The sequence below is a fragment of the Typopeltis vanoorti genome, chromosome 1 (genome assembly GCF_054136105.1).
Source record: "Typopeltis vanoorti isolate ZY-2024b chromosome 1, IOZ_Tvanoo_1.0, whole genome shotgun sequence".
In the NCBI taxonomy this organism is placed as follows: Eukaryota; Metazoa; Arthropoda; class Arachnida; order Uropygi; family Thelyphonidae; genus Typopeltis; species Typopeltis vanoorti.
This window is the reverse complement of record NC_143549.1, coordinates 188077672-188101168: the sequence shown is the minus strand read 5'-3', so window position 1 is coordinate 188101168 and position 23497 is coordinate 188077672. Positions and strand designations below refer to the sequence as shown.

General features: G+C 35.5%; 2 protein-coding genes across 2 annotated transcripts in view; both read left to right on the top strand.

The window, feature by feature from the left end:
• Nucleotides 1-23497, top strand: part of LOC150110713 (uncharacterized) — a 410078-nt gene that overhangs the window by 155547 nt on the left and 231034 nt on the right. The window contains exon 8 of the mRNA XM_090395888.1: nucleotides 18921-18992. Coding sequence (XP_090252014.1) covers nucleotides 18921-18992 — 72 coding nt within the window. The remainder of the gene's footprint in view (nucleotides 1-18920; nucleotides 18993-23497) is intronic.
• On the top strand, nucleotides 12881-13841 carry LOC150110714 (cytosolic iron-sulfur assembly component 2A-like). Its single transcript, XM_090395876.1, has one exon. The coding sequence runs from the start codon at nucleotides 13320-13322 to the stop codon at nucleotides 13713-13715; it is 396 nt and encodes a 131-aa protein (XP_090252002.1). The 5' UTR covers nucleotides 12881-13319; the 3' UTR covers nucleotides 13716-13841.

Sequence of the window (23497 nt, the reverse complement as noted above, 5' to 3'; positions counted from 1 at the left end):
GATGATCTTTCCATGTCTCCAGTCATCTGGGATCTTTCCTGTTTGTAGTATTTTATTGAATAGGGTTGTTAAATATTCTATTGATGTCCTGTCTCCATATGACGACAGTTCAGTAGAGATAGTATCAATGCCTGGTGCTTTATTGCTTTTCATCTATTTTATTGCATATCTAACTTCTTGTAAAATTTTTGGGTGATCATTATTTTCTTCTATTGTTGGCATTGTAGTTTTGTTTCTTTGGTGAAAGATAGTCTTAAAATGGTTTGACCAGATTTTTCTTATATCTTCAATATTCCTGGTTTCAGTGATCTTGTTGTTTATCATTGTTTGCTTTTGCTGAGAATTCCTTTGTAATTTCTCTTATAGGTGTCATGGAAGACTTTTAGGTTGTTTTGTTGATATGCTTCTTGGCATTTCTTAGTTTTTTCTTCTAACCATTTTTCTTTGGCTTTTTTACACAGGTTATCGATTTTATTTTTTAATGCTTTATTTTTCTCTATTCTCTTTATTGTTTTGTTGGTTTACAAGTATCTTGGCTTCTCATTTTTCTTCTATTGTAGCTAGGATTTCTTGGGTTATCCGCTGTTTGTTTATTTTGGGTTTGGTACCTAGAGTGTTTTTTCAATTGATAACACTGTTTCTTTTCCTTCTTCCCAGTATTTTTTGCTGTTCTGGAAAATGGAGGGTTTTAATTTCAAGCACATTGGTCCTAAAAATCGACTTCTGCTTGAGCTATCTGTTAGTTTTGATAGGTTGATGTTTTCTTCTTTTCTGATATTGTTTTTTTTTTTTTTTCAAAATATTAACTGCCAAAGTGAATTTTATCTTCACTTTGGCAGTTAATATTTTGTGATCGGTGTCTAAATCAAAACTTCTTAATGTTCGTACATTATTTACTGATCTTTTCCATTGTTTGTTTATCATGATATAGTCTATGCAGTTCTTTATATTACCATCTGGGGATGTCCATGTATATTTATTATTACGGTGTTGATAGAACAATGTGCTTGCAATCATTTGATCGTTTGCTTTACAGAAGTGGAGTAATTGTTCTCTTCTGTCGTTAAGCTCTCTGTATCCAAATTTCCCCATCACATCTTTTTTGTCTGCTGTAAACTGTCCTATTTTAGCTTTTAAATCTCCTATCACTATCATGAGTTTTCTATTTTTGGAATTATCTATTTCCTGTTATAGTTCTTCATAGAAATTTTCTATTTCTTCCTCTGAATGGTTACTGTCTGGTGCATATATTTGGATTATTTTAATTGTTTGGCCTTTTTCTTTTGCTTGAAGTTTGGCTGTGATTATTCTAGGAGACACTGGTTTTATTTCAATTACTGAGTGTGTAAAAAATTTTTTTACACACACACACAAAAGTTTTTTTGTTTGGAAAAAAGAACAAAACAAAAAAAATTCAGAATTATTGTTTACTCTTTTGCTGATCTTAAAAATTGCATCTTTGAGTTTGTAGCTGTATATGGCAGCTAGAATTACACTTAAAGGCAAATAAAAATATCCACACTATAAAATTCTATCACTAATTTTTACATTCATTCAATCTTACATGATTTACAGTAATCACTCTTACAATATTCTTTGATTTTACTGCTCTAGTGTGATTTTTGATTATTTGAAAAGGTTCTCTCAATACTTAAGACACCAAATAATATTGTGTTCCCCAAAATTTTGGTTGGCACGTGAGAAAATTTTGCATCAAAGATTTGGCGATTTTGACATGCACACTTAAAAAGGTTGCCCACCCCTGGCCTAGAGTTATGATGTTCCAGGATAAACTAGATGTCAATCCAAAAAATCTTAACTATAGAATAGATAATTATCAAGAAAGAGTGATGTAAAATCTTTCTTGTAGGAAATCACATAGAATTGTGTTTTGATAGCATTGATATTCCCTGCATTATCTTCACCTTCCCCTCTTGAAAATAGTGAGGGCATTCAATCTTCATTGAAGAAGAGGAATCAAGAATATTGTCATCATAAAAGTATGAGACCAAGAGGTCCTTAATGTAATTAAGGACCTTCTCTCTCTCTCTGGAGTACTCCCATGTTGATAAAGAAATCTAATGAGAGAAAGCCATCCACCATTACATGCAGTGAATTACCAGAGGAGGCTAATGTCACAAAGGACAGGAAGGAGACCATAAGATGGGAGGGGGGCTTAGTAAGAAGGTCCCAATACTAGACATAATTAGATGCCTTGGAAATATCAAGAGCAACTATGTGAGTTTTTCCAGATCTTCACCTTGTGTCCAAAATTGGATAAGATTAGTTGAGGGAGGGTTGTGGAATGAGAGTGGTGGAATCCATGGTGATCACTAATTAACTGATGGATCTCCAGGTAGTGAAGAAGCTGGCTATTAGCAAACACTATCACTTTCAAGTGTAATGAAGGGTAATGAGAGAATAGTTTGGCTAATTTTCATCTCCCTTTTTATGGACAGACTTGATTGATAAAGGCATGATGTTAGGTGAATGCCACACAAGTACAATAGCTTATATCAGTAATACAAAATTGATATTATTTCTAGGGCACAAGGTTTTAGCATAATTGATGGGATACTATCTGAACCAGGAGACCTATTAACATCAAAATTACTCAGAATTTTTCTAATGTCCTTCTAGCAGAAGAACAAAAGAACTTGATGCCCAAACAGCCATGGTGAGGGATCAGAGGGCATGACTATGTTTTGAGTAGTAAACAGGATTTTGGCATTTAACTCTTATTGAGTCTGCTTTGGATTTCTTGATGATTTTCTTATACCGCTTTCAGACTGAGTGAAAATCTGGAGTTTTTGACTTGAGAATATGTGGCAATTTTTTTTTTTTTTTTTTTAAATCTTGAACTACTTTGGCACATTTCCAGAGAATCAAGGCTTGAATGTAAGCTATATTACAATATATATAATATATATAGTAAGCTGAGTTTATTATGTAATGTGATATGAAGCTCTTATCCCAGTAAGGTTATTTCAGTTATTGATTTGGAAGAAATTTTAATTGGAATAAAGAGGCTTAGGAATTTCAGAATCATCCCAGTTGCCACGATTATAGTGCCAAAGATTATTAAGCTGAGACTGGCTGGAGAAAATTTATCTATGCTAAAGAAAATGTGTATGATGTTACAGTTGGAGTTGCTGGGTGGAGAAATTACTGGTTAAGAAAAGATCCCAGGACGAATGAAAAAGGATTATCTGGTATTTGATAGATGAACAAATTAAGTTAATGATAATTGTTAGCAAATAATTTGGTTTCCCTTCCATCTTGATCTGTGAATTTAGAAAAAGGGGAGTTAGCCTGAATTATAAACATTAAAGTCTCTAAGGAAGATAATCTCACAGTTTGGGTAGGATTATCAAAGAAGGCTGCATGGTAATCTGAATTAGGAGAGCAGTAAAAGCAACAAATGAAAGCTGTGAGGTGAGGCAAGGAAATCATGAGCCAGAGCAAATTTTATAGCAGTGATTCCAGGTTTAATAACCTTTGTCATTGCTTATCTGACACTAGCATATACCTTTCTTACAGAAGTCATCATGTGTGTGATACGGTTGTGATTAGACTGTAACCATAGTTGATGCCATTGAAGGTTCTGTAAGAAATAACAGATTGGATTTTGATGCCAGTAAGTGGTAATGACAACTTTGAAATCAAAAAAGGAGTAAGACAAGGTTGTGTCTTATCACCCTTACTGTATAATATATATAGTGAGCAAGTTTTTTAAAATATTTCATAACTGAAGGGTGTAAAAGTCAGGGTAGGAATTTCAATGTGATCATTACATTACTTAAGGAATTCACAACGTAAATTGGAATATAAATTAAACTAAACTTTAATATATATTTCCTATATTTAGGCAACGTCACATTGCCATCCTCATGGGAACTTAAGACTAAGACACATACACACAGGCACTAATACAGCAAATGAGGTCAAAGAGAGAAGACTACTGTTTTTCCTAAAGTCCTGATCCCCTAGCAGGCTATATTAGGTATTCTTGGCCATTGGGCTGATGTTCTCATGATGTACTTCTCCCAAATTTGGTGCAGTCTCATGCATCCAAATTTGTTTAGGTTTGGCACGTTTTTTAGGGCTGAGGCTGATTCTTTGAATAGTCTTTCAAATTTAAACTTGCTACAGTGTATTACTGTGGCTTTCTTCGAACGTATTCTGTGGCAAGTATCCAGAGCATGGTGTGCAAGCCCTGCATGGTGTACTGGTGAAATTGGATGTAGTCCTTTTGTTCTGAAAATTCTGATATTCGCTGTCCTGCCTGTTTGGCCAAAATAGACAGCTTACAGCTGCAAGGGACCTGGTAAACACCAAGTAGGTCTAGGGGGAGTGGTTTGTCTTTTGTGGAGCAGATAAGGGATGCCAATTTTCTATATGGTTTGTAACAAGAGGTCAGGTCATATTTTTTTAGGATTTTGGTTATTTTTTTAGAGGTGCCCTGGATGTAGGGAATAGTGACTGATTTAGAGTAATCTTTATTGTGACAGGGGAGGGAGGGGGGTTGTGGTTTACTGGTTTTAGTTTTTTTGGGGGGTTGTAGCCATTGGCTGAGAACATGTTAAGGATGTGATTTAGTTCAGTAGTTAGGACATTGTCATTTGAATAGATTAGTTTAGCCCTGTTGTGTAGTGTCTTAATAACACCGTATTGTTGTGAAGGGGGGGGGGAATTGTTGGTGAATGTACCTGCCTGTATGGGTGGGTTTTCTATAAACTGAGAAAACCAAGGACCGGCGGGTGATTAGTGTGTTCCTAGACACCCCAGAATCAAGTTCATCCTGGAAAAAGAGAAAAACAATAGCCTCCCTTTCTTAGACACACTAGTCACTTGCCAGCCTGATGGAACCTTGGTTTTCTCAGTTTATAGAAAACCCACCCATACAGGCAGGTACATTCACCACCAACCCCCCCCTCCCACTTCACAACAATGTGGTATTATTAAGACACTATATAACAGGGCTAAACTAATCTGTTCAAATGACAATGCCCTAACCACCTAACTAAATCACATCCTTAACACGTTCTCAGCCAATGACTACAACCCCCAAAAAATACTAAAACCAGTAAACCACAATCCCCCCCTCCCTCCCCTGTCACAATAAAGATTACTCTAAATCAGTCACTATTCCCTACATCCAGGGCACCTCTAAAAAAAATAACCAAAATCCTTAAAAAATATGACCTGACCTCTTGTTACAAACCATGTAGAAAATTGGCATCCCTTATCTGCTCCACAAAAGACCAACCACTACCCCTAGACCTTCCTGGTGTTTACCAGGTCCCTTGCAGCTGTAAGCTGTCCTATTTTGGCCAAACAGGCAGGACAGCAAATATCAGAATTTCAGAACACAAGAACTACATCCGGTTTCACCAGTACAGCCACTCAGGGCTTGCAGACCAAGCTCTGGATACTCGCTACAGAATACGTTGGAAGAAAGCCACAGTAATACACCACAGCAAAATTAAATTTGAAAGACTATTCATAGAATCAGCCTCAGCCCTAAAAAACGTGCTAAACCTCAACAAATTTGGATGCATGAGACTGTCCAAAATTTGGAAGACGTACATCATGAGAACATCAGTCCAATGGCCAAGAATACCTAATATATCCGTCTAGGGGGCACCATCAGGACTTTAGGAAAAACAGTAGCCTAATCTCTCTTCAACCTCATTTGCTATATTAGTGCCTGCATGCATATGTCTTAGTCTTAAGTTCCCATGAAGATGGCAACATGACGTTGCCAAAATATAGGAAGTATATATTAAAGTTTAGTTTAATTTATATTCCAGTTTACGTTGTGAATTCCATAAGTAATTTAATAATCATGTACAGCCAAAAACTTCAGGTATGCAGATGACACAGTCCTTATAGCTGAATCTGAAGATGATCTTCAAAACTTAATCACAGAAATTTACAACAGAAGCTAAGACATGGGATTAATTATTAACCTAAAGAAAACAAAGTGCATGATTATATCAAAAGAACCAATAATAAGAAACTAAACATAACTGTTAACAAAAAGAAAATTGAACAGGTTCAGTCTTTTATATATTTGGGACAAATGTTTACAGGCAAAGGAATAAAAAAATAAAAGAAATAAAAAGAAGAATGGAGATAACAAGAAAAGCCTTTATTAATATGAAAACTGTTGTAACATCCTGAGACATTAATATAGACACAAGAAAAAGCTTAATGAAATGCTATATCTGGTCAAGCCTTCTCTACAACAGTGAAACTTGGACTCTAAATAAAGAAGCAGAGAAAACATTAGAAGCTTTTGAAATGTGGACCATCAGAAGAATGTTGAAAATACCATGGACAGAGAAAATGAAAAACAAATGTTTTAAAGAAAGCAAAAATGAAAATAATTAAAGAACGAAAACTTAAATATTTTGGACATCTAACTGGACAAAAAGGCATTCAGAAATTAATATTAGAAGGGAAACTGAATGGAAAAAGAGGGAGAGATAGACCCAGGAGAATGTGGTTTGAAGACATTAAGGACTGGACTGGCTTTAATTAGCATAAATGTTCCAGAGGAGCAAAAGAAAGAAAAAAGTTCCGTGACATGGTTGCCAACCCCCTTCTAGGGGATGACACTTGAAGAAGAAGTGGTAATGCATATCATAATGTTTATATTGATGCTCTTGATGTTGGTGAAATACACCGGTGTCCAAAAGCTAAGGATAAACTACATTTTTACCTATATATAAAAAAAAATTTCATGGCTGCAGCTAGATGTAGACACAAATTTATATTACACAAAAAGTGTGTTATAAATTTCGAAAAAATTAAATTGCGATACATTTTTTGGCAGAAGTTAGAAATTTCCTAAGGATGTAGTTAAAGAATTAATGTACAGTGCTTACAGAAAACTATATGGAGAGAGAGACATTTCAGTATGGAATATGCCCCCCCCCCTGAACTGGAATGCAGCTAGGATAAGGCCTTGTTTGTTTTCTGGAGGAGAATTTCTTGCAGCAATGTGTTTCCCTATTGCGTCTCAAACATGTTCTATGGGGTTGAGATCTGAGGAGCATACTGACCACTCGATTTGATTAATATCCTCAGTCTCCAGAAGTATCTCCACTGCTTGTGTATGATGTGGTGTGGCACAGTCATTCATAAAAATGAATTCTTCGCCTACAGCACCACAGAACAATCAAACATGACATTGAAGAACTTCATTGCAATATCGTTCACCAGTCATAGTCCCTATTTTCAGCACTTGCAGCTTTGCATCCATTAAGCATGATGCCACCTCACAACATGACCCCAGCACCGCCGTATCTATCCCTTTCAAGAACATTCTCGCAGTAGTAAGCAGTACCACTTTCACATCAGATCAAGTGTCATCTAGAATCAGAGGAACGAGGAATGACTAAAACAACTCTCATTGATAAAGAGTACTTTGGCCTACTGGTGTCATCCAATTTTTGAAGGATGCAACACCACTGAAAATGTGATCTATAATGAGCTGTGGATAAAGGGACACAGACTTACAGGCCTTCGGGCATATAGGCCTACTTTTTACAGATGTCTTGCCACAGTTTGTTGAGATATTCACATACCTGTGCTTGAATGGAGCAGACTTGTAAGCTGATCTACCATGATGCATTGATTACATTTTGCTGTTAAAACCTAAAATCTGTCTTCAACCATCTGGAATGCATTCCATTGGTTTCAAACACTGTCCAGAGCCTGGATATAATGCTGAGTGAGATTTCAAACTCTGGCAATATTAATAATTCTGCAACTTCAAGCTTTACAATAATTCTTTCCCACATGAAATCATCTAGTTGATGTGTTTGAGACATTACCAGACATCCAAGTTTGCAACGTTATTTTTTCACGAAAAGTGCTTACTTCAAACATCATTCTCTTAGCGCAGCTTTTTGCCTTTTATTCTGTTGAATGTTACCACGTGACCCCCTTTGCATGCAATCTGAAAATTTGAACATGTACTCACTTTCTACTCGAAATCATCAATTATACAAATTGTCACAAGCTAATCCATCTGAATTGCGGTTATAATCTTCAGAAATAGTGTTTGTCCTTATGTTTTGGATACTAGTGTTTTTTTTTGTCTATCAGTGCTTCTGGACATAGAATGATCTCGAAGTAAGACTAAGTTTTCTAAAATAATTATTCTTATCAAGAATTACAACTGCCTGACCTTTGTTGGCTTTAGTAATAATTAGGTTTTTATTATGCTTTAGAGCAGATAAGCTTGAAATGCTTTTCTAGATAGATTACATTCAGGAGGTATTGATTTAAATAAAATATACGCTGATTGAAATCTAACTTTACTCTCTAAATTATATGAACAATTATTTTTTTAGATATTATCCAAAGGATTAGACTATGCAGTAGTACCATTCTAATTATGGGCTTCATGTATGATAGATAAAGGCTTTTGTAACTGTTCCTATAATTTAGCAAGTAAAATTAGGTTTCGCTCAGCATTTATTTTATTGCCTGTCGTGGCTCTACCACATGTGCCTGATTTGGTGGTAGTAAAGAGCATGATAACAAATCTTGCTCTGCAAAAAAAAAAAAAAAAAAAAAAAAAAGTGAAATGTGTCAACTGTCAAGGAGATCATTCAGCTTATTCTCCTGCCAGGTCAGAAGTGGAAAGATGAGAAAACAAATACAAAAAATTAAAACAGAACAAAACATATCATATCAGGATGCAAAAAGAAAGTTAGCCACCATCACAATACCTGCTCTGAGATCCTCATATGCTGAGAAGGTAACAATTAAGAAAATGTCAACAGCTACTCAAACTCGTATAGCTATTCCACCATCTGATAATTTCATCAGACCTGAAATTTATGATCATGAGTGCTGTCTGTTGAGCACATCAATCACATGACCTATAGTCTTACTCCAGAGACAACTCCAAAAATGGTTCCATTTGATGAGAACCCACTTGTCAAAAAAAGTATGGCAAAAATATTACTTAAAGATAAACCACCAGACATCCTCACAGAAAAAATAGTGGATAGTGGATACCTTTTAGTGGATACCTCAGTATCCACTAAAAGTAAATTAAACTTGCCAGCTGACCCTGACATCAGATATTCAATTTTATATTTATTAATTGTTTTGGGGAAGTATGGACAGCCAGTGTACATCTCTTCCTCTGGTAAAATATGCAATACATCTGATGTGTTAGGGTCAGTTGGTAAGTTTAATTTACTTTTAGTGGATACCGAAGCATCCATTTTTTATGTGGGGGTGTTTGGTGGTGTATCTTTAAGTGATATCTGTGCCATAATTTTGAATATCAACAGTGAAATTCCTTAAGGTAAGCCCTCAACTTCCACAAAAACCAGACACGTCTATAAAACCAAAACAATAGGAAAATTTGTACAATGGAACTGTCATGGGTTTTGCCAGAATATCGATGATATCAAGATTTTGTTGCAGAAACACCTTTCTGTTTCTGTCTACAGGAAAAATACTTAAGACCCAATGAAGACCCCACCTTAAGGAATTTCACTATTGTGTACAAGGACAGAACTGGAGGTGGTCGTGCTCATGGAGGAGTAGCTATCCTAGTGAGCAGTCATACTCCTTTCCATCGTGTCCAACTTAATACTGCTCTGGAAGCAGTAGTGATTCACCTCTCTTTGGGATTTCTTATTACAGTGTATTCAATTTTTTTATAACCGAGTGCTGAGTTAAATGAAATTGATCTTTATAACTTTATCTTGCAATTCCTGAACCCATACTTTTGATGGGTGACTTTAATGGTCACAACACTCTGTGGGTCATTATTGTCAAGAATCCTTTACAGTAATGTGTGACGCTTTTTGCTATCAAAGTTAACTCAATCACTGAACAGCTTTTTCCCACTGTAGACAACACTCTGTAAGCTGATGATTTCACAATTTACTGTTACTCCTATACCATGCGCATATATGTGTTATTGCTGATCCCAAAACTATTGCAGACACTTGGGGAGAAAATTTTGACAAAATTTCAGCAACAGCTTCATATCTTCCTGAATTTTTAATACTGAAAAAGCAGCAATGAAAAAAGGCTAATTTTTTCTACTGATGGAATTGAGCCATACAATCAGCCATTTGTTAAAGAGGAACTAAAAAAGAACTGTCTTTTTTGTCTCAGTGCAGTAGGGCCTGATGACATCCATTATGAAATGATAAAACATTTACCATCATCTTATCATCATGATAAACATCTACCACCCTCCTTCTCTGCAATATACAATAGATTGCAGAAGAAGAGGTTCCAGATTCTTGGCATAAGTCACTTATCGTTGCTATCCCAAAACAAGGAAAGGATCCAACACAAACAAATAATTATCAACCTATTCCTTTTACCAGCTGTCTTTATAAGATATTAGAGAAAATGATTAATGCCAGATTTCTGTGGTATTTAGAAAGCAATGATCTTCTCTCCAGTACACAATATGGCTTCTGGATATCATTCAACTTTAGACCATTTGATTCATTTAGAAAATTGTATAAGAGATGCATTTCTGAAGCAAGGACATCTGGTTTCAGTTTTCTTTGATATGGAAAATGTTTATGACACAGCCTGGAGATATGGCACGTTAAAATAAGCCTATAACCTAGGTCTCAGAGGACACCTTCCTGTATTTATTAAAAACTGTCCAGTTGAACTTTCCAAGGCAGAGTGAGAAGTATGCTATCTTGACCACCATATCATCAGAGAGGCTCTGTCTTAAGTGTGATGCTTTTTGCTACCAAAGTTAACTCAATCACCGAACAGCTTTCTCCCACTGTAGACAATGTTCTATATGTTGATGTTTTCACAATTAACTGTCAGTCTTATAACATGAGGATATTTGAAAGACAACTTCAGCAAACTATTGGTCATGTTTCTCTATGGGCTCTTTGTAATGGGTTTAGGTTTTCAACAGAAAAAAAGTGTCTTTTACATTCTCTCAAAAACATACTCTTCACCCAGATCCTGAATTAAGAATGAGACGAACTGTTATTCCAGTAGCAACAGAAACCAAGTTCTTGGGACTCATCTTTGACAAAAAAACTTACATTCCTTGCACACATTCATCAACTAAGAGAAAAGTTCAAGAGAGCATTGAATCTCCTTCACACTTTATCCTCTACTGAATGGGATGCCAATCGATCTTAATTGCTTTGTCTTTAGTCTATGGTTCTGCAAGGCAGAATAATGTGCAATGGTTGGATCCAACCCATCTTTATGGATTGGATCCTAGTCAAAGTCTTTATGTTGAAGCAATAGAACTGACTCTATTATTTAGACTGAAACAGTTGTCTCGTTTATTCTCTAATTATGCCCTAAAGATAAAATCTCTTCCAGATCATCCTACATGGACTAGTCTCTTTTTTCTGCATCAATATCACTTACATCAGACTGTCATATGTCCTTTTGGTATACATATTAAAAAAGACTATGCAAGCTGTTAGCATGAATGTTGAAAACATTGCCTACACCAAACATAACAGCATCCCTCCATGGCAGGGTTGTACTCCATCCTGCAGCCCCTCTGTTTGTCAACTACAGAAGTTTCATACTCTATCATCTGTCTACCTGCAATTGCTTAATGCACACTGAGCAACACACTCTGATTTCTTGCCCATCTATACTGATGGCTCAAGAACTGATACCTGTGTTAGCTGTGCTGCTGTGTTTCCTGACATTACTATCTCCAGCCAGATACCACCTGATTGTAGTAATTATACAGCAGAGTTGCATGCCATTCAGCTTGCACTTGTGCATATAAAAGAAAACCGCTGCCAAAAGTGTGTAATTTATACAGATTCATTGAGTTCTTTACAGGCTATCTCCTCTTCTATGTATAATCCACATCCTGTGTTACACATGATTGTACAACAGGTGTAACACCTCTACATGAGGTGTTACACCTGTTGTACAAAATGAAAATCCTTAATTTTGATGTGCAGTTGTGCTGGATGCCCAGCCATATTGTGATTAAAGGAAATGAGACTGCATTTGCAAGATCAGATCATACTTTCTCCATGTACTGTTTGACAGTACCATATACAGATCACAGACAGTTTATGAATCAAAGCTAATTGCTAAATGGCAGTCATCATACAGAATGCATTGACAGAAATAAATTAAGCCTGACATTAAGCCTGAAATTAAGCATTTGCATTCTAGTCTACTTAGAAAAAGAAGAGAGGAAGTTGTTCTTGCTAGGCTTCACATAGGTCACAGTCGTCTTACACATTTTTATTTACCAAGGCTGATGACCCTCCCATGTGTGAAAAATGCAATACGCATCTTACTATTTTTCATATTCTGTGGAGTGCCTTACACTAGTGCAGCACTTTACACTAGAGATGAATGAAATTTTTACCCATCTAGCCAAGCCATATACACTCATGCAAATGTTATCAGATTCAGACAGATTGCATGATGTTTTTAACCTTCTACAAAGAATTAATCTGCAAATAAACTTCTACAAAGAATTAATCTGCATATAAACAAAATTAGAACTGTAATTTTGTTTATATGCAGATGATGCGTTGTTTAACTTCATTTTTGTATATACTTTACTTTTTATTTTTGTATATTATTTACTAGTTTATTTTTGATTATTTATGTACTGCAGTAGCCTTTGCCTTTATGTATTGCTGTGATGACCTTTGCTGTAATTTTGTTTATATGTAGGTACTGCATTGGTAAATTTAATTTATGTGTGTACGTATTGTTTACTAATTTGTCCTTGACTATTTATGTACTACAGTAGGCTTTGTCCTTGTCTATTGCTGTAACTTTTGCTGTAATTTTGTTTATATGTAGATACTGCATTGCTTGACTTGGTTTTTGTACATGCATATTGGGTTCTTAGCACCCTGATTTTAAGTTAGTGTGGTTATGTTAATGTTTACTAGTCAAATGTAAATTTATCTTTAATTCTGAAAAACGGATTATTTGTGCAAAAGAAAACACGTAAAACTGAAAGTCAGTTTTACACTTACAAAACGAAGCGTTTTTAAATTTCACAATAACAAGTGATTCTTCACATAAAGCGGTTGTTGCGCTTGTGTTTGCAGAACTACTGTTTCTGCAACAGCGAATTCAGAGAAGCAATAAATGATTTTTCTACAACTGTTTCACCTTTATTATTATTATTATTATCTCCATGGAGTCAGAAGACTCATCTAAACCATGGTTATCATAGAGTTGCCAGTTGCCAATTTCTTTGTATTGCTTGCATCAGGAGACTAATGCGATAAACTGGATGATTTTCATGGTGAAAAGTTTGAATAATCAAACAAAAAAAATTCTCAATGTATGAAGATCCTCTCTTGATGGTAGGAGAAATCTACGACATAATCAAAGATATTCGTGATCCTGAAAAACCACAGACATTAGAGGAGCTGAATGTAGTTTATGAAAATGGAATAACTGTAAATACACACAGTGGTCATTACTTAATAACAATAGAATTTACACCAACAGTGCCTCATTGTTCCCTTGCTACTCTAATAGGCCTATGCTTAAGAATCAAGTTAGAGAGATGCTGGAATAAGAAGTTCAAGCTTGATATATTCTTAAAAGAAGGCACCCATTCTACTGAACAAGAAATAAACAAACAAATTAATGATAAAGAAAGAATTGCAGCTGCAATGGAAAATCCAAACTTACAAGACATGGTTGAAAAGTGTATATCAGAAGAAATGTGATAAAAATTATATAGCTGGCCTAGTTGGCCAAGTGGTTAGCGTATATGCTCTCCAGCCAAAAGGCTGCGGGTTCGAATCTTGCCGTGGGCATGGATGTTGTGATTGTCTGTGAAAGTACTACTGGTCGTAGTCAGTGGTAGATGGCTTTGGTGTTAGATGATGAAGGTTGGTGGAGTAGTGAGACGAAGATTTGTAGAGTAGATGCCCTCCCTCGATGAGTCTTTGGACTCCCTGGAGGTGTGAGAATGAAAATTCCAGAATGAAAAATGAAAATGAAATTTATGCACTGCTGCAAATTTTGACCTTGTGTATTGCTGTAACCTTTGCACTAATTTTATTTATATATAGATATTACATTGCTATACTTAATTTTTGTGCATGCATATTGTTTATTAATTTCTTTTTCACTGTTTATGTATTGCTGTAATTCTATTTATATGTATATACTAGGGTGACCAGATTTTCAAAACAAAAAAAAAGGACATTTTGAATTTTTCAGCAATTAAAAAAGGGACAAAAACAGGACACTTCTGGCATGCTCTACATAAAAATCGAATAACATAATTATAATTACAGTACACAGGACTGAAGTATGCATCATAATTATGGAGTATCAGTATTATCATCAGATTTTCATCAGACCACAAAGAACTCATGAGAGAAAAAAATTCTGTCTATAGCTGTGTTTGTTCCAGGGATTGCCATAACAAATGCAACAACTGGCAGTATGTTTGTAGTGGGTGTTTTTTTTTTTTTTTCTTGGAGCACCTTAAACATGTCACACTTTTTGTCCACTTCAATGTTTGTGTCCTTCCATCTTGGAATTCACAACATCATTTATACTGACTTCATCAAATAATTCATCTTCATCAACATTATTGAATATTTTGCTGTCAACATCACTGATTGCTTTTAGGCTGCTTGCAACTTCAGCCCAAGTTAGTGGAGTTTACAACTTAATCCAGTGAAATGTTTCAGTGGGTGGAAATGATAAGTCTATTTGCTTAAATATTCAAGGAAAGTATCAGAAAATAAATTTATAGTGTCTAAAAATTCTTTTTCATCAAAGATGCCCTCATCTTTGAACTCTGAAATAATTGATGACATTTTAAATGTTAGAAAGTTCTCACTTTCCTATTTGTAATTTTTTGTCTGAGCAATTCTAATTCTTCTACCACTTCAGTTACCGAAATATTTTCCCTTTCTATTTTGGTTATTGTTGCTGAGAATAATTTCAGCTGGCTTTGCATGAAATGGAGCCAAAGTATTAATTGTTGGTTACTGAAAAATGATTTTAACAATGTAGGACATTTATCTTGTGATAAAAAGTAAGATCCGAGTCCATCATACATGTCCATAATCCTATTCACAGCTAGTAGTAATGATAACCATCTTGTTTGTACATTACCTAGAACACGATTGTATTCAATTTCTGTAAATGCGCAGAAATTCTTCAATTCCTCTACTTCTCACGGTGTAAATGTGGAAATACTGAAATATTTTATCTACAATTCTTTTGATATCAATAGGCAAAATATCAGCACTTATCTGTACACCATTTTGAACATGAGCAGCACAGCCAATAGCATGAATGTTCATTTCAACCCTTTATTGAGTCTTGAAAATACATTGTTGGAAACCACGTTGTTTGTACCCACCAAAGTTGGTGTTGCAGTTATCTGCAGAAAATGCAATAATTTTCTCAGTCAGCTGCTGTTTCTGCAAAATATCCAATATATGATTTGCAAGCATTTCTGCTGTTTCTCCTGTTATGTTCTGAAAATCTATTACTTTAACCTGAATACCTTTATTCGGGATGAAGTACCTAACAAGGACAGGCACCAAGTTCAAATCTCTGTGGTTTGATGTGTCTATCATAACTGACACATATTTAGCTTCTTTTAATTCAATTGCTATTTCTTGCATTGCATAAGGTGCCAGGTCATTCACTAAAATTGATTGGCACTTTATTCACCCACATGTAAATTTCTTTTGAAATAAATTTCTCACTATTGCAGAGGTGCAGTCCATTGACCTCAAAGGTCATGTTTCACTGCATGAAATGCAAACAAACATTCTTGAGCTGCAAGACATTTACTTTCGTCAGTTAATTTCTCTTTTCAATTTTTCATAAAAAATGATGTAACATCTTGACTTGAGCTGCGAACGGCAGCTGCCAGTTTATGTTTTTGCTTCGTCAAATGCTGTTTTATATCAGAACGGCCTCCATGTTCAATTGAAAAAACCAAATGACACACAGTAATGGCAACTTGTTTGTTGTTTCATTGTCTTTCAAGAAGAGATATTCTTCTTTTAAATCCCGAGTGAAACTACAGTTCCTTTTTGGCATGATAAAATCTGGATGAAATATCATCACTCCCAATATATACTCGCTTTAACTTTTACAATTACTAACAGACCAGCATAAGAAGCACAAAACAATGGTATGGCAGACAAAGTAACCTTGTCACTGCCCGGATGCAGCAGTGCTGCCACTGGTTGCAACATTTTCATCCTTATTGTAGAGAGTGTGTTCAGTTGATAATCGTCATAGCATGCATGCATGTTTTTGATCTCACGCTATCACATGTCACCAGCAGAGACATTATCTTTTCCATATTCGAACACACAAAAATGAAGTCATACCATGAATTCAAAAAAAAAGGGACAAAATGGGACTAACGGTAATAAAAAGGGACAATTAGCATCCTATGGGAACAATCCCATTAAAAAAGGGATGTCTGGTCACCCTAGTATATACTGCATTGCTTGACTTGGTTTTTGTACATGCATATTGTTTAGCAGTTTGTCCTTGTGTATTACTGTAAATTTTGCTATTTCACAGTATGACCTTTGCTGTCCTTGTGCCAATAAACGATAAACCAACTATCACACACACACACACATGCAAAGTTCATCAAACTCATTTATTGTCTACATTCTGACCACTTTCTAACAATGCATTCCACTCACAAACCACCCTATGTGAAGAACCTGCCCTTCCTCCTTTCTTTACACCCGGTTTATCCATTTTCCAGAGATCACCTGTTCTTTTATCCCTGTCTCTCTCCATTCTGTGAAATATCTCTTCCACATTAATCTGGTAACAACCCATTACCAAATTATGTCTTAATTATGTACTCCTAATATTCATAGGTCTCTGAATATCATATTCAGAGACCTATGAATCTGACCTCAAACATGGGGGGGGGGCGTTGAGGTCAGATTGACTTCAAACCTCCACGTTCCACCGACCAGAAATCATCTTATTCTATCTTTTTTGGACCTTTTCCAGTATACCCTACTCCATGAAAACCAGGTGACAAAATCTGTGTGTAGGCTAGATTGTGACCTCATATGGATGAATAGATTTTCTATTCGTCTAATACAGACTAGCTAGATAGTTGGTGTTTCATTTTAGTCACCTTTAACATAAGGTACAGACGCCATTTATAACCACTCCTCTGGAGTGCAGATGTTGTTGTGGCTGTAAGCTTTTGGGTGGCTTACTCTCGCCTTGTCACACATCATCATTGGGTTTGTCGTATTTTGTAGCATTAGCAGTGCCACTCACTAACTCACCACCCCTGTTAATACTGCTGTTGGTTTGGGGCTGCTTATAGGATATTTGCAGCTAGCCTCCATATCTGATGGCCTTTCCCCTATCCACCTGGAGTCCTGCCTGGTAGCAATCAGCTCTGCACCAATCCCTAAATACCATGCTCATGTAATCTCTTATGTTTTAGTCCCAACATCATTCTGTGGATAAGAGATTTAATGAGCACCAAGTTTCATCAGGCTACATAAGTCCTCAGGTTTATGTTTCATTAACACGTTTGCTGCCAACTACGAGTATACTCGTAGTTGGTAAACCAGCCACACAAGCCAGCTATGAGTATACTCGTATGACGCTTACCGCCGGCAACGAGATTACTGTACTGACCTTGAAGAAGTGAAAATGCTCGGCTTGTGGAGCTAGCATCAAAACTGTGTATTCTCATAGATGGTATATGCTCTGCACAAGCCAACTACGAGTATACTCGTATGACACTTACCGCTGGGAACGAGATTACCGTACTGACCTTGAAGAAGTGAAATTTCTCGGTGTACGGGAACAGACTATGCCGAAGTAGCGTGGCAGCGAACGTGTTAAACAGATGTTTATATATATATAATAATTAACAAAATTTTATTTAATTATTAACCTAATGTTCACCTGAAATTGACCTTCCATCTTCACACTAAAAGAAGGAATTGCAACAAAGAACTGATTGTAATCTTACAGTTCTACATAATACCCTCTAGGCATACAAATTTAAAATTATGCCATATATTACTCCTCCTTCGTTTACCTTCTGTATGTATTTACATATCCTATCCCTAGATAACTAATTATTTCATTAAACGTAAACTTGAGTGATAACAGTGTCTGAGCATCCATACAAGTTACATAAATCGTGATAACACAGTATGGAGCTGGCAATAGTCATAAGAATTCTTTGAGGAAATGCAAAATTGCATAGAAGCAGTTCCAAACATAGTTCCAAAGTATGCTTACACTATCCTAGTGTAAACTGCAGCATGATCTGAGCATTCTGAAAGATTAGGAAATTGTTAACTTAAATATATATATATATATATATATATATATATATTTTTTTTTTTTTTTTTTTCTCCCAAACAACTTGAAAAGCATTCTGATAAGTGTTTTTATTTTATTGAAAAGCATTCTGATAATTGTTTTCTCCTTTGTCCTGGAACTGACTCTGTTACATATGTAATCCTTCTGTTTCATTATAAATCAACTCATTTGCTTTCATTTATGTTCATGAAAAGATCTCAGAATATTTGAAATCTTTTTGATTTGCATTAAATTAATTTTTAAATTTATATCATGAATACATGTTTTTCATTCACATTGTATCTCATCTGCAGATATCTCTAAAATTAATATCTATCTTTTTGATCCATCTACTCCATCTTATTTTCAATATATATTTATGTATGTATGTATTTATATTTCCCTTTTCCATATGTTTATCATTAAAATTAAAATACAAATGTTTAGAATAAAAAGAAGGCTGTTATAGTTGTAACTCTATCTACTAATTAGTAAAATTTATTTACTTATATCTATAAAGTTCTGTTTTTCAGTGTCTGTACCTTTAATTTTCAGAATTAATATATGTTGTTATATAATTATAGGATCTGCATGCTTCACTTGAAATGAAAGATAAACAGATATGTGATTTAGAAAAGGAACTAAATGCTACTAGGGTAAGTTATGAATAAACGTATGTAGCTTATAATGAAAAAATCATAATCTATCATATTGTGAATACTACCGTTCTATTATTCCTTGAAGGCAAAAGTTTTTGTTAGTCATTTTAAATGTATTGTTATAAAAACATGACAATAATTACAAATATGTGTGTTCAGTGAAGTTAAAAGCTCATGTTTCCTGCTCAAGCCTTGCTGGTCATCATGTATCACTGAAAACTGTAAGTATTGTGCAACATAGAGAATCTAAAATTAAAATGGTTATCTTTAAGGATAATAAATAAATGATAAAAAAAGTCATAGGAAATATTATATAACTATTATACAAAAGTTTTTTTTTTTTTTTTTTTTGAAAGTTTATTTTTCACTTGGTCAGACTATAATAAATTTAGTTTAATCCTTTATCCAAGTGTGTGCAAACAAAGTTTGCGCCTGAAAGTATCTTCAGTACTGGGGTAAAGTGGTACAACACCGGGCAACTCCTTGCAAAAAAAATAAACTTTCAACATCTTTCTTTAAATCCAGAGTAATTTAATAAAAAGGTGGCCCACCGTTTGGCAGCTCCTATAAGAGGAGATGACCTTGCTAATGCTTCTGCCTGGTATCTCCACTAGGGCCTGGCTCCCACTGAAGAGACCTCGATAAAGGTCGAAACTAGTCTGGGTAGTGGCCCTTCCCTTAATGCATAACATTATACATATCTGCAAGGAGATGTGTTTTGCATTATTGGAGATGCTGAGATAGGAGTGTTGGTAGCTTGCTCCACCTTTGCAAGGAGTTTCCTGGTGTTGTACCACTTTACCCCAGTCCTGAAGATACTTTCAGGCGCAAACTTTGTTTGCACACACTTGGATAAAGGATTAAACTAAATTTATTATATTATGCAAAAGAGTGTTACAGAACAAGAGATAGAGAGGAATGGAAGAGGACTGTTCATCAGCTGCAACCCATGAAAAATTTGCATAATTATTAACTTCTTATTAGCAATTTTCTCCAAATTAATCTGTTAACTGTCAAGACTAATATTATCAGATCGTATATTTCTTCTTTTATGACACTTTTTACTGTATCAACCACCTAGATCTTGGTCTTTTTCCTGGCAAAGAACACTTGTTTTGCTAACCTTTCCTCTCCCATTTTGTTTAAGAGTGACCATAGTATACCACCTGTAATTAGCTCTCCTAATGCATTCCCGAATGCTAACAATAATTTCTTTCCTATTGTCCTCATTTTTAATACTGCCATTGATGCCATCTATTGACCTCCCTAATCTTTTCAGAACTCTCATATGTGGTCTAGGTTTATTTCTAACCTAGCTGTCAGATTCATAAGTTAAAATTGGTTTGAACACTGTCTTGTACACTGCTTGTTTAGGCTTTTGACTAATTTCTCTCTTATTCCATATAAATTTATTCATTTGACTTCATACCATACCAGCTTTGCTAATTATGCTGTCTATTTCCAAAAATTAATTTAGCATCTTCACTAAAAATTGTGCTAAATATCTGAAATGGTTTACTTGTTCTGTAGTGCTGCATTCAAAACAGAGTTGATGTTTTCAATGTTTCTGCCTATTTTCATTGTCTCTGCCTTTTTACTACTGATTTTCATACCAAATTTATCACAGCAGTTATTCAATTTAGGCAGAGAATCCTGCAGACTTGTACTGGATTTATTCAGAAGTATGACATTTAGAAGTTAAATAACGAGTGCCCATAATTTGAACCTCAAAATAAGGAAGATTCTACAGGAGTGGGAAGAATATAGAAAGAATATTGGAAGAATATGGAAAGAATAGTGAAAAAAATGATACAAAATGTGAAAGCTGAGTTGGTGAAGATGAGGCAGATGTGTAGTGAAATTAAGAGAATTGTAGATACGTATGGAAGAGAGACGAAGGCAAAAACAAATGATGTCGGTATGGAAATGGTAATGAAAGATCCACCAGTGACTTTTTATAGCAATTTGATTATTAGATGTGTAGTAAATGAGAAGATGCACAAAGTTTATTTTCCTGGAAGTAAAATGAATAGAGTGATTGTGGTGTTGGATATCAGGTCTAAGTGAGCAAAGGAGTTGGTAGTGGTAGGAGAGACAAATGACTAGACTGAGAACAAGGAGAATGTAAGATTGGATATCAGGAGGTTGTTGAGAAGGATAAAAGATAATAGTGTGATAGGAAAGGTTATAGTATATAGTACACAGCGTTCTATTTCTCCACTCCAAAATGCAACACCTTGCACTTATTGACATTAAAATACAGCCCTCTTTTGTCCAAGTAAAAAGTCTATTCAAATCTTCCTGAAGGGAATTAACATCAGCAATGCTACTTATAATTCTTCCCAACTTTGCATCATCAGCCAATAACTGAAGATCCCCAGTCAGTCCACATGATATATTGTTTACAAACAAGTTAAACAGCAAGGGCCCAAGAACAGAACCCTGGAGCATGACACTGTTACCATCCTTTTTTGAGACATTGCTCCATCATACACAATTTGCTGGTATCGTTCAGAGAGCCAATCTCTGATCCATGTTAGCAGAAATGTGTGAAGAGAGAAGAGTGCAGTTTGTTAATATGTGGAATGAGTTTGAAGGAAGAATTGAATTGTATAAGAGTGATGGACTGCATTTGAATGGTTTTGGTGAGTCATTTGGAAAGAATGCTGATGGAAGGGAGAGTAATAAGTACAGTGAATGAATCTGATCAAGCAAGAAGCAATGTGAAAGAGTGGAAGAGTAAGGAAGGAGAAGTTGAAGAAGTGGATGGCATGAGTGTAGAGAATGAGAGAACAAGTGTTTACACACTTGTTCTCTCATGAGGATTTAGGGTCTTGGATTTGATTATCTCATTAGAAGATGTTATAAATGAGGTGTCAAATCATTCTCCAGTTGGTGAGAGTGACCATGAAGTGATTGCCTGGGGGTGTGCCAGCAATATAAAGGCTTCTTTCTTCTGTGAAGAAAGAGTGTATGTGGAACTACAAACCTGGTTATTATGAGAAGCTCAGGAGGCAGCTTGAAGCTGTAGCATGGAATGAGAGGGATAGGTGGAAAGTACATCAATATAATATTTCTTGGATATTCAAGAAGTATCTAGTAGAAACAATGTCTAAATGTATTCCAAAGGTCAGAAGATTAAATAAAGTAGGTGTGCAATGGATGAATGAAGAGATTAAGTATTCAATGCAGAAAAAAAGGGCATTATGGAGGGAACAAAAGAAGAGTGGTAATAATCAATTCCATGAGGAATAAAAAGAACAGGCAAGGAGAGTGACTTGGTTGGTAAGGGTAGCAAAAGTACAGCATGAGCAGCAGTTAGCTAATGAAATCAAAATTAAGTCCTAGGGAGTTCTTTCAATATGTAGTCAGCAAAAAAAAGAATGATTATGGCAGGATGATATTGATTGGAAAAATGATATAAGGACAACTGTTGCAGGAGATATAGTTGAGATATTTAATGAGCAGTTCATAAAGGTCTTTCTTTCATCATTGTGAATGTGACTACATGGGGAGTTTAAGAGCAGTGGATGATGAGAGGAGAGACTGACTGTGAGTGAGGAAGAAATATATGTGGAGTTAAGCAAACTTGATATTAATAAGGCTGTGGCACTTGATAATACATCACTGAGTATTTTGAAGGAATGTGCCAGGGAGTTGACATCTGCCTTGATATATTTGTTTAATACGAGTCTTACATTGGGTCACGTCCCAAAGGAGTGGAAGGAAGACAAGATTATACTGCTTCATAAAGGAAGTGACTGAAGGTGTTGTGATTAAAGTGTTGGATAGACTGGTGATAATCAGGATCTATTATTGGGCTGACAACAATAGTATTATCTTTGATAGACAGCACAGATTTGCTGAAGGGAGGTGATGTTTTAGTAATCTACTTATTACACGGAGGTGACAGCAGCAATGTATGCAGGAGATAAATATGCAGTAGCGTGTTGAAAGTTTATTTTTCACTTGGTCAGACTATATATCATCTCCTCCTATAGGATGCATTAGCAGGGTCATCTCCTCCTATAGGAGGAGATGACCTTGCTAATGCTTCTGCCTTGGTATCTCCACTTGGGCCTGGCTCCCACCGAAGAGACCTCAATAAAGAACGAAACTAGTCTGGGTAGTGGCACTTCCCTTAATGCATAACATTATACATATACACAAGGAGATGTGTTTTGCATTATGGGAGATACTGAGATAGGAGTATTGGTAGCTTGCTCCACCTTTGCAAGGAGTCGCCCAGTGTTGTGCCACTTTACCACAGTCCTGAAGATACTTTCAGGCGCAAATTTGTTTGCACACACTTGGATAAAGGATTAAACTAAATTTATTATGCAGTAGCATATTCATCTCCTGCATACATTGTTGGAGATGAATAAAACAATAGTGTACTTAAACTTTACAAAGGCTTTTGATACATTATCATTTAACAAGTTCATAGTCAAACTAGAGTGGAGTATTGTTTAATATATTAAATATTAAATATTAAACATTAA

Coding starts and splice junctions, on each gene's coding strand:
- LOC150110714 (XM_090395876.1), top strand. CDS start 13,320: ATGTATGAAGATCCTCTCTTGATGGTAGGAGAAATCTACGACATAATC.